Here is a 16,315-nt window from a genome sequence, read left to right as displayed (position 1 = left end):
ATAGTACACTCACACTTACAGAGCCTTTTAAAAGCATTCAGGATTTCACAGGCAAAATTTCTTTCCTAATGCAGACGCATCAAACTGGAGAAGGAGCGGCAGTGGCAGGAGAAAGTGCGGCGTGATGAGGAGGAGAAACAGAGGAAAATACAGGAGGAGAGAGATGCCAAACTTCGTGAGGAGGAGGAGAGGGAGAGACAAGCTCGTTTACAGGCTGCTAAAGAACAAGCTGAACGAGAGCGCAAGGCCCGGGAGGAGGAGGAAGAAAGGAGAGAACAAGAGAGACAGAGATTTGAGGAGAAAAGGAGGCAGGAGGAAGACGAGGACCGCAGGCGGCGAGATGAAGAAAGGAGGAAACTGGAGGAGGAGAGGAGAAAATTGGAGGAAGAAAGAAAAAAACTGGAGGAGGAGAGAAGACGGCAGGAAGAGTTGAGATTGGAGGAGGAGGAGAGGAAGCGCGAGGAGCGGAAAAGGGCAGAGGAGGAGCGGAAGATGAAAGAGGAGGAGAGACGAGAAGAGGAAAGAAGAAGGGAACGTGAGGAGGAGGAGAGGAGGCGACATCGTGCACAGGAGGCTGCCATGAGAGATGCAGAGGAGAGGAAGAGACTAGAAGAAGAGAGAAAGAGAAAAGAGGAAGACCGGAAAAGGCAGGAAGAGGAGGACAGGAGGCGTCGGGAGGAGGAGCAAAAGAAACAGGATGAGGAGAGGAAGAGGAAACAGCAGGAGGAAGAGGCCGCAGCTGCGAGGCTGAGAGACGATGAACAGAACAAGAAGACCACTGTCAAATCAGACATTGTTGCTGCTCTTCTGCGTGGCCTGGAGGAGAGGAAGGGTAAGGGAAAAAAAAGTGTACTATGAGTTTTAAAATCAACTAGCATGGCTAGTCGAATCATCTCTGATGTGATCGGAATGAATGTCCTCATGATTTCAGGCAGCAAACATCCTCTTGGCACACAGCACAGAAGATCAGCAGCATTGACGACATTTAAAGCCCTCTACCCCTTCACTGCCAGAAACGATGATGAGCTCTCCTTTGAAAGCGATGACCTCATTGAGGTCAGTTTGACAGAAGAAATTTTTTATTTATTTGTTTTTATTTTTTATGTGTGTTTAAGTGCATTGCTTAAAGGGTGTGGTAAAGTGCTTGCAGGAGAGGTGTCTTTAGCTGCTCCTTGAATGATGTATGGTCTCAGCAGTTCGGGTGGAGGTTACTTTGAAACTGCTTGATGTTCACAGCATAAGAGTTCGAGTTTGTTCAGCAGGATTTGTGTTTGTTTAGGTGGATGAGAGCTTAGAGCGAGAGCAGGGCTGGCTGTACGGCAGTCGGCAAGGGAAGATGGGCTGGTTCCCTGAGAGCTATGTGGAGAAGCAGGCCAAATCTGAGGCTCCGGTCGTGGCCAAACAAGCCCTGAAGCCACAGGTCTCCATTTCTGTCAGGTGCGGTCTCCAATCTGAATACCTCGCGTTTTTCAAATGCTTAATTTACTGTACACCTGTAGCACAATAATTTCTACAGACTTTTCCCAATGTACACTCACAGACAAAGTGCATGTGCCTACAGAACCATCACAGAAAACATTCACAGCTACAAACTGCATGTCTTTCATATGAAAGAGGCCAAATTAATTTGTTGTACAAGACCTGTTCACACCAAGTCTGAAAGTATAAAATATTACCAAACAATTTTTCATAAAGCCAGATTTTTGCTATTTTTATTATTATTTTATTTTATTTTTTTATGGAAGCAAAAAAATAATAAATAAACTAATTAAAAAACCATCAGTTTAAATAAGGACTTTGTGTGAAATATTTCATAGAGATGCACTGTTTAATTTCAAAGTCTTGTTGAGCATGACAGTAGAACGTGGAATTTTCTAAAACACCTTCTTCACCAGTAAACTGAGCGACGGACAGAGTGGATCGCGGCTGAACTCCGCTTTCACCCCAACCCATGCCACAGGCTCTGCCTCTTCCAACCATGGACAGGTATGCAGGATTCCTTGAGAATTACCACATAGTGTTTATGTAAGGTACAACTTCCTTGTGGAATGCAATGACATTTGCTGTGTGTTTTCAGGTGGTGGGGAATGTGCAAGCTCAGGCTCTGTGCTCTTGGACTGCAAAGACAGACAGCCATCTCAACTTCTCCAAAAATGATGTGATCACAGTTCTGGAGCAGCAGGAGAACTGGTGGCTGGGAGAACTCAGTGGGGTTAAGGGGTGGTTCCCCAAAACCTATGTTACAGTGCTGAGCGGCAGTGACGCACAAGCAGAGTAAATACACACACCATTCTAAAGTGGATGTGATGTTGCTACTTTTTTTTTTTTTTTTTTTATAATAGATGGGTGTGTAGCTGTTAGTGTTACGTGTACTTTGTCTGTGGAAAGTGTCAATGTGAATGTTGTTTTCAAACTTTGCATAATAAAACTCACCAGTGTCCTGAGGTGCCAGTCTTCCTGCAAAGACACTAATTCAGATGTTTTTCGCTTTCACTGTTTGACACTGAAACACTATTTGATAATCTTGTTTGGTTCTTGATGTTTTTTTGTTTTTTTTCCCTCTATAGTTCTACTGATGGATCTGATTCAGCAGATGGGTCCAACTATGAAGGTAAGAATTTTCTTCCCCCAAAAGAATAGCATTAATTTGAAATCGAAATCTTTTGTAAAATTATAAATGTCTTTTCTGTTATTTTTGAGCAATTTAATGCATCTTTGCTGAAAAATATTAATTTATTTAAATAAAAATAAATAAATAAAAATCACTGACCCCAAACGGTGGTGTATGTGTGCAACTATTTATCTAGTAATTCGTTTTTAATGTGGCTAAACATTTCTTGTGGGCAGCCCAAATATTAATTTCCTGAGAGAGCGCGTGAGAGCGCGTGTATATTCATGTCTAGTATGTTTTGTGTCTGTTATGCCTGTGAATGTGGACATATTATATATATGGACATCAGCATTGTCCTTCAGTCCTGAGTTTCTGTGAACCATGTTTGTATGTTGATCCTGTCATCAGAATACGTGGCGCTGTACACTTACGAGAGCCCCGAGCCTGGAGACCTGACCTTCACTGAGGGAGACACTGTCCTGGTATCAGAGAGAGAAGGGGAGTGGTGGAGAGGCAGCATCGGAGACAGATCAGGAGTCTTCCCCTCCAATTACGTCAAGCCAAAGGAGACTGATGTAATTTAATCTTTATGTTCAGGGATACTGGCATTTATACATGTTGTTTGTTGTGATAGAACTTTTATTTTATTTTCTCATTAGACTTCAAGTCTCTCTGGTAAACCTGGAATGCTGCTGAAGAAACCAGGTGAGTAACAGTGTAACGTTCTATGACAGCGTTAAAATCATAGTAATTAATTTATAGTGATCTAAACCTATAGCATGCCATTTTGTTTGTAGAAGTGGCCCAGGTGACCACTGCACACACTGCTGCAGGAGCAGAGCAGTTAAATCTTTCTCCAGGCCAGCTCATCCTCATCCTCACCAAGAACCCCTCCGGCTGGTGGCTCGGGGAACTGCAGGTGAGTGAGCTGTTTATGCACAAAGACTTTAAATTAGTAATTTTCCACTCTTTTGAAATCCACTTACGTTAATCAAGGTACTAAAATAGCAGTTTAAGTCATTTTATAGACATCTAAAATGTATTTCCATATGTCCCCAACTGGATAATTTGTTGCAAACAAAATAATAAAAAAATTACTTTGATAGACAGACAGACAGCTGAAAATTGTCTCTTTGTCTCTTCAGGCCAGGGGGAAGAAGCGTCAGAAGGGCTGGTTCCCTGCTTCGCATGTCAAGCTCCTGGGCTCAAACAGCGGCAAATCTACACCTGCATCTGCTGCTAGTGAGAAACAGCACAAATATCCAGGGTTGATTTATTTCTCTGTGTATCTCTCCTTATAGCTCTCTCTGTCCTTCCTCTCTCTAGTCGGCCAAGTCATCGCCATATACGACTACACCGCAGCGAATGAAGACGAGCTAAGCTTCTCGAAGTGTCAAATTATCAATGTGCTGGACAAAAGCGATCCTGACTGGTGGAAAGGAGAACTCAATGGGGTCACAGGCTTGATTCCTACCAACTATGTGAAATTGACCACCTCAGATTCTGACCCCAGTCAGCAGTGTAAGTAGAGACCCATAAACAGACTTAACTTTGGTTCTGTTTTTGAATTATTATGCGAGCTTTTGATTGCCTTAAACATTTCTTTTGAAAGTTAACTTGGGTTCAGATTATAAAAATATATATATATTGTTGCAGTTTATGCTGCTTGTACTGTATTTATAACAGTGTATTACAGTTTTATTTTATTTTTATTACAATGACATTTTAACCACTTTATAATTTAGTGTAATTATCAATACCTAGTGTTATTTTATGGTGCCTTTTTGGTTCATTTTATTTTTGGGGGTTATAGTAGAAAGTATTAGTTCCAATCATTTACAGGTGGACATGTAGTGTATCTAATGTTTGATTTTGATTTTTCTTTTCCCTTCTCCAAAATTAGCTACACTCATTTGTCACACATTCTTTTCCCCTTTTTTCTTCTCATTTGTGTCCTCCTCTGTAGGGTGGTAACACCTTTCCCTCCCTTCGCCCATGAGAGACCCACTATCCCCCTCTCACAGTGGAGGTGGTCCTGCTGAAACCACCATTTACTCACCCAATCACCCTCCTTTATCTCTCCTTACCCATCTCATTTGTTTGAAACAACTAACATAAGGCTTCTCATTCAATTGGCTGGTAGTCTGGACCGATCCTAACCTATTAGTAGAGGGATAGTGAGTCTTTCTGTGGTGTTCATTTTTGAATTTTCTTAAATTTTAATTTGCTTTAAAGTTTCTTATGTGTTGCAGCTTAATTTATAAGATGGGACTTCACAGTAAAACTGTTGCACCTCAGTCATTTTAAGGGATGCTACATTTTTAAGGGATGTTACAGTGTCGAACTGCCTCTGTATGTCATCGCGATCAAACTTATGTTACACTTTGCATACATTTTCTGGTTATCATACATCTTTTAACTTGGTATTATTGATCTCTAGCTATTGAACGCACTTTGACATTTTAAAGAACAAAGAACTGTCACTTTTTTGAGGCAGTTTCACCTCGAATCTTTAGATGGTTTCCACGCTTTTTCTTCAATTTTATTTGTATTTAGTTTGTTTGAAATCAATGTAAAAACTAAGACAACTTGTATTACTGTCTGTGATGTATTTAGTGGTATAGATTATAGTTATGCTGCTGCTGCTATTTTAAGCACAATGCTTTCGCCTTAGGTGGTATTGTTACATATTTACTGCGTTTTATGCCTTGTTTGTGCATGGATCGCTTCTGTATAAACAGATTTGTTAATATTATACAGGAAGCTATGCAAGTAGTGGTAAAACTGTGGACGAATGTTTGCCTTAATATCATTTTATTGGATGTTGTTAATAATCATTCAAATATCTCAAATACTTTGGGTTTTGTACTTATTTGATTTGAAGAAGTCTAGACATTAAAGTCTTTTGAAAAAAATAAACGTCGTCCCTTTTAATTTTTGTAATATAAGAGTTCAGTGCCAATGTAAAAAAAAAAAAAAAAACATACTTCCAGATACACATTTAAAAAACAAAACAAAAACAACATAGCCCATAAATATTCCAACTTGTACCATCTATAGTAAAATATAGACATGTATTGATATTATTTTTTTAGCATTATTAATAGTTAATAAAAAAAATAAAAAATTAAGTTAATGTCACCATGAAATCAAAATAGACAATATATAGAATATTGCACTGTTTATTATAAACGTTTATTATAAATGATTATTACGTGCACATCATTATTATTATGATTATTATTTAGTTCATGTGCCTTCCATAATCTTTAATCAAAATAACTTCCTCTTGCAATATCTCTTCTCCTCTCTGATGATGCGAGGGCAGGACAACCTGTCACTCACGTGAGATCACAGCAATAGCAAACCACAACCATTCAATGATCCAATCGATGGAAAAATCATGTCCTGCCCTACATTTTTCTTTCTTGTTCGAGAAGCCATTTCACTCAGATATACGTTCACAATAGGGAAGAAATTACTATTTTTATGTAGACTTAAATAAATGATCAACAAATTAAAAGTTTTAAGGAAACATAAAAGAAACTGGCTATATTATCTCATATGAAACCCCCTCCATGAATTTCTGGGGACTTACTGACAGAATTAATCTTCACTACCATCTAGTTATGGTTATCCTGCTGTTGTATTATGGGTGTAAACAGAATGAATAATCCTGCATGCTTGCAATATTCATCACAGTAAATGAGCAGGTTTACTAAGAACAGCTCAAGAAAATGAGTGATCATTCAGGGGGTAAACTGCTGTTTTTGCGGCTATGGGATGTGAATGATGAAGACACCATGGATGGTCAAACGGACAGACCACCAGCAGGTAAGGATTCACTCGGGAGCAGTTTGGAGTGTCATTAATACACTGCGACTGACATTATTCTTCTTGGTTTTGAGTGTGTTTGGAGTAAGACTGTTGAAGGATCTCATGGAGCCTCCAATTTGTGTGTGTTTTGTTGTGTTTATGGGCTTCAAGTGTCTGGGTGAGTTCACCTGTACGGTTTTCTTGTAGGGTGTGCTGACCAGACCACTTGGGATTCAACAAGCCCGCAGGAAAGGAAACGGCAAGGTTACATCCATGAGCTCATTGAAACTGAAGAGAAATACATAGAAGACCTACAGCTGGTCCTAGAGGTACACAATCACAATCATCTATTTTACATTCACATTTTATCCAAAGCAACTTCGAAATGTAAAAAAAGCAATTTACCAAAAAGGCACAGACAGTTTTAGTTTGTGCCGCAATATCAAAAAGAGTAAACCAAAATGATGCAAAGCTTTATTTAACAAATATTTTTAAAAAAAAATTGTTTTGATAATTTATTTTATCATATTTTTTAAAAGAAAATCTATACTTGTTTATTTTATTTATTAACTAAATTAATATGAATAAAATTAAGCATTTTCTGCAGTTCATGGTCTTTCATTATGACTTATGATTTTTTTAAGTAAAAAAACAAAACAAGTAGTGTAATAATAAAGTATAATAGTGTTATAAAATGGTATTATACAAGAATTAGGTTTATTAAATAATTATTTAAAATTGCATTACTTTTTATGACTGCAAAAGCACTCGACAGTGCTTTTTTGTGTCATATTTGATTTGATTTTTTTTTTTTTTGGGTGATAAAATGATATTTACTTCCTTGTCTCTTTTAAGGTCTTCCACAAGCCCATGTCTGAATCAGGCCGTCTCACTGAGGCTGAAATGAACATGATATTCGTCAACTGGAGGGAGCTTATCCAGTGCAGCTCCAAGATGCACAAGTATGTGAGGTTAACTTGAAAATATTTTTCTTCTTCCAGTGTGCAAGCGTATCATGCATGATGTGTGTATTGGCAGGGCCCTGAAGGCAAGGAAAAATTCCGGAGGAGACAAAATGCCTGTTCACATGATCGGGGACATCTTGGCCTCTGAGCTGTCACACATGCAGGCCTACATCCGCTTCTGCAGCTGCCAGCTGAATGGTGCCGCGCTGCTGCAACAGAGAACCGACCAGGAGCCAGACTTCAAAACTTTCCTTAAGGTAGCCACACATACTTCACTTGCAACGGCTAAAAAGACAAATGTTAGAATACACACTAAATATCCTGAAAAGCTTCATTTAAAAACTTAATTTAGATTTCCCAGAGGTTATTTTCCAACTTAATAAAACCTCAATTTGAGTTTTTGGTTAAAAAATGTACCTAGTTAATCTCACTATTTAATTTTTTTCTCAGAAAATTGCAACAGACTACCGTTGTAAAGGAATGCCTTTGTCCAGCTTTTTACTCAAACCTATGCAACGAATCACTCGCTACCCTCTCCATATTAAAAATGTGAGTACTGTGAAAATAACGTTTTATTTCTCTACATCTCTCACCTTAGATATTGATAGTGAAAGCAAATGAATAGTTTGTTTTTAACCAATACGTGTGTGTATTTGTGTGTCCAGATGTTGGAAAGTACTCCAGAGACTCATGTGGACTATATTCAGCTGCTAGAGGCTTTGGAGAAGGCAGAGCTGCTGTGCTCTCAGGTGAACGAGGGCGTCAGGGAGAAGGAGAACTCCGACAGGCTGGAGTGGATCCAATCCCATGTGCAGTGTGAAGGCATCATAGAGGTCAGAAAGCACGCCGTTTAGTCATGTGACATTTGAAATGGTTTCTATACCATCTTTTTTCTGATACAAGAAGTCGCAAGATCGATCATAGGCTGACGTCTGAATACACACTACCGTTCAAAAGTTTGGGGTCGGTAAGATTTTTTAAATGTTTTTGAGGATGTCTCTAATGCTCAGCAAGGCTGATTTTCTTTGTACAGTACAAAAAGTAATATTGTGAAATATTACTACTATTTTTCTGTTTTAGTATGTTTTAAAATGTAATTTATTCCTCCGATGCAAAGATGAACTTTCAGGAGCCGTTACTCCGGTCTTCAGTGTCACATGATGCATCAGAAATAATTCTAATATGCTGATTTGGTGCTCAAGAAACGCTTATTAATTTTATCTATGTTGAAAACAGTTCTGCTACTTAATATTTAAGTATAGTATTAAATAAATAAAATTAAATAAAAGTATTAAATAAAATAGAATTTTTGTAACATTGTAAATCTCTTTACCCTCACTTTTAATAATTTTATATCATCCTTTCTGAATAAATTATTTCTTTGAAAAGATAATAATAATCTTACTGACCCCAGACCTTTGAATGGTAGTGTTAAATATTCTGAGGGCTGATTGGCTGAAAGACTTTGCCTTAGATTTTCATATAAAATGCTTTGAAGGTAGAAGTAGATTTCTTACTTTTCTGTTATGTCACTTGTCTAGAATCTGACCTTCAACTCTCTAACCAACTGCCTGGGTCCTCGTAAATTGCTGCACAGCGGGAAGGTGTTTAAGACCAAGAGCAATAAGGAGTTACACGCCTTTCTGTTCAACGACTTTCTGCTGTTTACTCAAGCTGTCAGGCAGTTCACTTCCTCAGGAACGGACAAGCTCTTCAGCCCCAAATCCAACACCCAGTACAAGATGTATAAGACGGTAGGGTTCCACTCCTCCCTACAGAGTAGTATTCTTTTTATTGTCACACTCTGCGACCCACTCAAAGCGGACTTGTGACCCACTTTTGGGTTGCAACCCACCATTTGAGAAACACTGGTTTAATGTGTATATTTGTGTTCCCAGCCTGTGTTCCTCAATGAAGTTCTGGTGAAGCTTCCGTCAGATCCGTCCAGTGATGAGCCCGTCTTCCACATTTCCCACATAGATCGTGTGTACACACTGAAGACCGAGAACATTAACGAGAGGTCAGTTTCAGCGATCGCTCTTTTTATCAGCCTTATCAGCAAGCCACTATTTACTGCATACATGGGATGTTTTATGAACCGTTCATGGAATGTTGTTATCGGCACACTGTATGAGAAGTGGGGGGAAAAAACAACCACCTATCTCGCTACTGAAATTACACTGCAAGAGTAACTGACAGAATTTTAATGCAAATGATTGGATATGCTTCTAGGAAACTATAAATGCATATATAGTTTTCATTATAGTCCACAAAATGTTTAACATCTGCCCAATATCCTGCTAGGACTGCATGGGTTCAGAAGATCAAAACAGCATCAGAAGGATTCCTTGAGACGGAGAAGAAAAAACGGGAAAAGGCCTATCAGTGTAAAAACTGTTTTTGAGAACATTAAATATGACTACTCGCTTACTACTTACACAACCGTCCAAAGGTTTGGGTAAAGTTATGTTTTTTAAGAAAATAAATTCCAGCAAATGATGCAATAAATTGATCAAAAGTGACAGTAAAGACAATAAAATCAGCGTATTAGAAGGATTTCTGTTGGAAAGTAATGGCTGCTGAAAATTCATCTTTGCCTTCAGAAGAATAAATTACATTTTAAGATATAATCAAATAGAAATGTCCTTTTAAATGATATTAATTTTTTCACAATATTACTGTTTTTTTTACTGTGTTTTTGATCAAATAAATGCAACCTTGGTGAGCATGAGACTTCTTTCAAAAACACTAAAGAAACCTCACTGACCTCATATTTTGGAACGGTAGTGTATGTCAGTGGTTTTCAATCCTGGTCCTGGGGACCCACAGCTCTGCACATTTTATATGTATCCTTTATCTGACACACCCAGTTAAGTTCATAGAGCTCTTTCCTAATGAGCTGATTATCTGAATCAGGTGTGTTACGTGAGGGAGACGTACAAACTGTGCAGAGCTGTGGGTCCCCAGGACCAGGATTGAAAACCACTGGTGTATGTCATGGTCTTTAAAATGTAAACAATAATTACTACAGTTTGCCCAAGTTCATGTTTTTGTACTTTTTTTACAGCTCGATCAATGAAGGCAAGTGGAATTGGCCGCCTGCTTGTCACCATCTTGGAGGCAACGGAGCTAAAATCCTCCAAACCAAATGGTGATTTCATAAAAAAAAAAAAGCAATATCTTCCCAATAAATACATTAATGTTCCATAACATCTTAATTTTTGTATTTGTGTTTTTTTTTTTTTAGGAAAGAGTAATTCATATTGTGAAGTGACCATGGGTTCTCAAGGCTTCACTTCCCGAACCATCAATGACACTTCCAACCCCAAGTGGAACTTCAATTGTCAGTTTCACATTAAAGATCTGTATCAAGACGTCCTTTGCATTACGATATATGAGAGGGAGCAATTTTTACCAGATGGTCAGTATAAAAATAGCAAGTATAAGACTGTTTCTAAATTGAATAAGTCTTAAACAGATCTCCTCTTAATATTTTAACATGTATAATTACACTTTCCCTAAACTGTCATTGTTCCATTTGTCTTTCTCCCTCTATAGATTTCTTAGGTCGCACTGAGGTTCCCGTAGCCACTATTAAGAAAGAGCTTGAGAATAAAGGTCCGTCCACCAGGAGGCTGCTGCTTCACGAAGTTCCCACTGGAGAGGTTTGGGTTCGGCTTGACCTGCAGCTGTTTGACCACAAAGCCCCCAAATGACGAGAGAAAATAACCCTTCAAAACGGCATTTCAAGCACAGCGTCTCACCACTAACTCGAAATCTTCAAGACTGACCTTTGCCTTAAGATGTTCTCTACTTCTGTGGAACATACTAATGAATATGTGATGATGGGGAAGACAAGTTACCCTTCACAACTTTGCCAAGTTTTGCTTTTTATCAAGTGACATAGGAATGAATAGGAAAATTTGGGGATTTATTTTTTGTTTATTTAGTTGGTTTTATTGCCTAAATAATAATTTACCACTGGATGCAGAGATATCTCAGGACCTATATTTTGCTTCAAATATACTGTATTTTATTGCTGTATTGAAAGCTATATTTGTTATAATCGTAATTTGCCTAGATATAAAGTTAATGAGAACTTTTTTTTTTAAACTTGAATTTTCTCATCAGGAACACTTAACCAAGTGGTGTTGTTTTAATTCATTATCTGTCTGCCTTACCTGCCAATTCTTCCATTTAACTTCACCATTATAGAATTAATTTGCACCAGAAAATGTATCCTCTTTAAAATCTTATAACAGCTTATTTGTCTGTGTAACAAGGAAAGAACTTATTTTGCAGAGCTTACTAGTTTTTAATTTACGAAGGTACAAATGAGGTGATTAACAAGGGATGATTGGTTAAAGTTCTAATAACTTGATTTTTGTGTGCTTGACTGAGTTTTATTTATGTTAATTTATGCGTCTTGGACTATCTGCACATTTTACGCTGCCCAGTATATCTGGATTGCCATAAAGCATTCAGATTAGGTCTTAATATTGTATATTTTTGCTGAGTTGAAGTAGTATGAATGTTCACTCAAAAGACTGAGTCGCTGAGTTTGTCTTTTAAGTTTATTTGTTTTAGGTTTAAATATACATGTAATAAAGTTTGTTGAATATTCTGCTAATGTTTTTTTTTTCCCACTTTTTTCCTTTCTCTCTCTTTTTAGGTTTTGTTCCTCATTGTAGCCAAGTATTCGTTTTGGAGGGGAAAAACTCTAGTATTGTATTGTACGAAAGGCCGCTAAGCACAAATATGCAAAAATAAATAAAAAAATTCAGGTTTCAGATGCAAATAAAAATAATTAAAAAAATGTTGTAAACTGGGTGATATTGTGTTCAAAACAGATGAAATATTTTATCAACTTTAAAGCAACACCAAAGCACTTTTCCTCTTCAGTCCCCCTACAGGTTGGAAGCGGAATTGTCCATTACTGCTGTCGTAAATAATTTAGCCTATCGTCACACGCTTGTTTATCCAGCACCGGCTTTGGAAATAACGATGTCCACAGACAAGGTAGAGTATGTTGCATAGACTGTAAAAAAAAATATGTACAGGTGCTGGTCATAAAATTAGAATATCATCAAAAAGTTGATTTATTTCAGTAATTCCGTTAAAAAAGTGAAACTTGTATATTATATAGACTCATTACATGCAAAGTGAGATATCTCAAGCCTTTATTTGTTATAATTTTGATGATTATGGCTTACAGTTTATGAAAACCACAAAATCAAAATCTCTGAAAATTAGAATATTACATGAAATCACACAGTAATTACACAGTAATCCCATGGTCATTGAACCAGGTTTTGGTTATTTTGGCAGTGTGGGCCGGTGCAAATCCTGCTGGAAAATGAAGTCAGCATCTCCATAAAGCTTGTCTGCTGAAGGAAGCATGAAGTGCTCTGGAAATGTCCTGGTAGACGGCTGCGTTGAGTGGACAGCACAGTGGACCAACACCAGCCGATGACATGGCTCCCCAAACCAACACAGACTGTGGAAACTTCACACTGGACTTCAAGCATCTTGGATTGTGTGCCTCTCCATTCTTCCTCCAGACTCTGGGACCTTGGTTTCCAAATGAGATGCAAAATTTGCTCTCATCAGAAAAGAGGACTTTGGTCCACTGTGCTTTATTAAATCAGGAGTCAACGCAGCCGTCTACCAGGACATTTTTAGAGCACTTCATGCTTCCTTCATTTTCCAGCAGGATTTGCACCTGCCCATACTGCCAAAATAACCAAAACCTGGTTCAATGACCATGGGATTACTGTGTAATTACTGTGTGATTTCATGTAATATTCTAATTTTCTGAGATTTTGATTTTGTGGTTTTCATAAACTGTAAGCCATAATCATCAAAATTATAACAAATAAAGGCTTGAGATATCTCACTTTGCATGTAATGAGTCTATATAATATACAAGTTTCACTTTTTTAACGGAATTACTGAAATAAATCAACTTTTTGATGATATTCTAATTTTATGACCAGCACCTGTATGTTTAGTTGCCTGATTTTATGAAAGTATGATGTATTGCGACATCAGAAACGGCTATTATTTATATAGGCGCCACCTGTCGGCTATAGTAACGCTTGCCGTAAAGCAAGTCAAATTTGTAGTTTCTTTTGTCTTTTTCGAACTACAGATCAGCAACCCTATCCAAGGTGCTTCTCACCCTATCGGTGAAACTTGCATAGTGCGGTTCTGTTACGAGTTGATGAACCACTGAAACGATTTTGGAAACATTATTTTAAGGTACAAAATAATCTTTGGTGTTGCTTCAAGAGCATTTAGTTTTAGTTTTTTTTTTTTTTTACTTTATAAATTATATATTCAAACGCCCACTTATGAATATTAATTAGGGATCGCGATGTTTCTTGGTAACCTTGGAGCTTCAGTCAGACGGTTGTTAAGGGCGACCTAACCTCTGAGTTTTCGACATATAAGTTATCTAACAACATTTTGAGTACTGTTGAACTAATTTGAATATGAACCCATTTCCAAAGTTATTAGAAGAGGGTCTCATTAACACGAAACATGTAGAGGGTGCAGTGATATTTGTGGCTAAAACAGGCGACGTAACGGCTGCGTCCAATTTTACAGTAAGTTTACTGCAAGTCTGGGCATTCCTTACAGATAAACATGTTATTTTAAGTTTTATCTATAATATTTGTTCAGGACAAATTGGCCATTTAGTTGAATCAGTTTAATGTCTTCAAGCAGGTCTGTCCAGAACAAACACAGATGTTGATAGACTCGTTCAAACACTTGGATGTAACGAGGCAGAGAGGACTCAACTTCAGGAACAAGTTCTACACCTGCGTGCGTGCTGACAAACACTCGATATATACAAAATGTGTAAGTAACACACTATACTCTATATGTTTAATTAAACCTGCTCAAAATATACAAAACAAGTAACGTTACATTTAAATTAACACATTTTTGTTTGTTGCTGTCTCCGGACAGTAACAACTCCAGTTTCACAATTCTTTACTTTACAACCCTCAAAAAACATAAAAGTAATTTTAATTTGGAAATTAAAAAGAGGTAACGTTAGCCTATGTATAATTTTTTTTTTTTTTATATATCTTGAAGGTAGGGTAGGCAAAAATAATATATATTAATACTTTTTGTTAAACTGGTTAAAAGTCTATTCACATCCTGATTGCAATTAATTATAGAAGTGGTCTAAATATTAAAACATATCTTCTGTGGAAGTCTCAGGACCAAAAAAAATGTGTCCAATCATTGCATTCGGTCTGAATACTACCATAATAAATAGTCTCTGATACTACGTCCTGTCAACATGTATTTTCATACCTCCGCCTATACCTCTGCTCACGCAGACATCACATCATCAGCGCCTGCTATGCAGAGTTGTAGACAAGACCATCCCGAATGCCACAAACCGCCTTTTACAGTTCCTCCTGAGGCTACGTCTACATTAAACCGGATACATTTGAAAATGGTGTTTTTATTTCAAAACGCTCTGTCCACATCAGCGTTTCCAAGCGTTTTCCAAAAGTTTATCATCCACACTAAAATGTCGGAAATGCTCAATTCACCTTACTGCGCATGCGTAAAACCTCATAAAAGCTCAGTGAGTGAGATGATACAGACGGAACAATGTTATTTTTCTGGCAGGATCATTTTATTTAGCAAAATATCTCACCATTCACTGATGCGTCCAGGTCGCACTCAGTCAACATTATATGTTTGGTCTAAAAAAAACGCAACTGCTCTCATGTTTTGCCGCAGGACAGCAATTGCGAGTAAATTTGTGATATGAAGAGGGTACAAAGTAGGCTAACATATCTTTAGCGACAGCGTGAAAGTGAATAGCACATTACAGGCACAATAGCGGTATAAACACATATCTATCGGTTCAATATGCGTCACATGATTAAACATGCGGTATTGTTTTCAAATGCCTCAGTTTTCACAGTCCATGCTACAACGCGAAACCAGCGTTTTAAAATCTTGTTTTAACGCAAGATTATACTGCGTTCACGCCATGTTGTCAGCAAAATTAAGAGATGGCAGCCCGTGACGTTCTGCCTGGAACTGTTCACGTCCTCAGACTGCTCACTCGTGTCTTTTAGAGGAGGCATGGCTTTTGGGAGCGCTCTGAAGAAAGGGTGGAATCTGATGCTTTCAAAGCTAGCTTGCTATTGCTAGCTTGTCTGAAATTACCTACCCTACCTTTAATAAATCCAGAGAAAACCAAACAAAACATGCATATGTTATTGACCCTTAAGTGCAGATGAATTGTATATAACCACATCATCACTTTTTCATTCACTGATTTTTCTTTATTGTCTTTGTTTAGGAAGGACATGGCCTGATATTGGTGAGAACTGCGCTGTATGTGATTGTTGCCACATACTCACAGAGCATGTATCCAAGTGTCTGTGTGGAAGCAGTTGAGAAACTAGGTAAGCTAAAATTCCAACCAAAAGTTAAAGTAACTTTTCTGCTTCGGTTGAATGTTTTTGATCATAGTTTCTGCATGTGTTTTAGCCGAGTATCTGAGTGAAAAGGGAAAATGAAGCTCATCGTATCAGATCTGAAGAGGTGAAGAAGCTGTTCAGTGTGATTGTAGTAGTACTGACGAGAAACTATAAACTGTACTCAATCCGTTAGCTACAGGAACACCAAGGTAGGTTTTAGTGCTGCTTAGACAAACAAGGAAGCTTTTTTTTTATTCATGTAGTGGGATTTTAATTTACATATTGAGATTTGGCATCTTAAAATATACACACAACAGTAGTTTTACATTTCAACACTGAACGTAATGACACACAAAACTGAACTGCCACAACTTAGGCAACAAGATCTTTCACAGAAAGAATATAAAACTCCATAGCGAGAAAAAAACAAACAATATTAAATGAATGTTATGGCTGTTACCATT

At 37.7% G+C, this 16,315-nt stretch overlaps 2 protein-coding genes across 3 annotated transcripts in view; both read left to right on the top strand.

Annotated features, from left to right (window-relative positions):
* itsn2b (intersectin 2b) overlaps window positions 1-12,016 on the top strand; it is a 31,549-nt gene extending 19,533 nt beyond the window's left edge. The window contains exons 18-39 of one of the 2 annotated variants that reach the window (XM_084393972.1): window positions 75-832; window positions 932-1,056; window positions 1,280-1,437; window positions 1,896-1,986; window positions 2,078-2,274; window positions 2,568-2,611; window positions 3,020-3,186; window positions 3,271-3,316; window positions 3,409-3,530; window positions 3,757-3,853; window positions 3,938-4,132; window positions 6,635-6,756; window positions 7,283-7,389; window positions 7,466-7,649; window positions 7,843-7,941; window positions 8,058-8,225; window positions 8,934-9,146; window positions 9,291-9,412; window positions 9,697-9,779; window positions 10,460-10,543; window positions 10,640-10,813; window positions 10,951-12,016. In XM_084393972.1, coding sequence (XP_084250098.1) covers window positions 75-832; window positions 932-1,056; window positions 1,280-1,437; window positions 1,896-1,986; window positions 2,078-2,274; window positions 2,568-2,611; window positions 3,020-3,186; window positions 3,271-3,316; window positions 3,409-3,530; window positions 3,757-3,853; window positions 3,938-4,132; window positions 6,635-6,756; window positions 7,283-7,389; window positions 7,466-7,649; window positions 7,843-7,941; window positions 8,058-8,225; window positions 8,934-9,146; window positions 9,291-9,412; window positions 9,697-9,779; window positions 10,460-10,543; window positions 10,640-10,813; window positions 10,951-11,108 — 3,514 coding nt within the window. In that variant the 3' untranslated portion in view covers window positions 11,109-12,016. The remainder of the gene's footprint in view (window positions 1-74; window positions 833-931; window positions 1,057-1,279; window positions 1,438-1,895; window positions 1,987-2,077; window positions 2,275-2,567; window positions 2,612-3,019; window positions 3,187-3,270; window positions 3,317-3,408; window positions 3,531-3,756; window positions 3,854-3,937; window positions 4,133-6,634; window positions 6,757-7,282; window positions 7,390-7,465; window positions 7,650-7,842; window positions 7,942-8,057; window positions 8,226-8,933; window positions 9,147-9,290; window positions 9,413-9,696; window positions 9,780-10,459; window positions 10,544-10,639; window positions 10,814-10,950) is intronic. The other variant, XM_084393973.1, reaches the window with a different exon arrangement.
* A 1,870-nt stretch (window positions 12,017-13,886) lies between these two features.
* pfn4 (profilin family member 4) lies at window positions 13,887-16,046 on the top strand (the record flags this gene model as incomplete). The annotated part of the gene is made up of 4 exons (XM_084393148.1): window positions 13,887-14,000; window positions 14,122-14,256; window positions 15,731-15,836; window positions 15,922-16,046. 4 exons carry the CDS (start codon window positions 13,887-13,889, stop codon window positions 15,948-15,950), a joined length of 384 nt encoding a protein of 127 aa, XP_084249274.1. The 3' UTR covers window positions 15,951-16,046.
* Window positions 16,047-16,315: the final 269 nt, after the last annotated feature.

This window comes from Rutilus rutilus, assembly GCF_951802725.1.
Source record: "Rutilus rutilus genome assembly, chromosome: 21".
Lineage (NCBI taxonomy): Eukaryota > Metazoa > Chordata > Actinopteri > Cypriniformes > Leuciscidae > Rutilus > Rutilus rutilus.
Note: the sequence above shows the minus strand (reverse complement) of the source record. Positions and strands in the feature narration are given on the sequence as shown.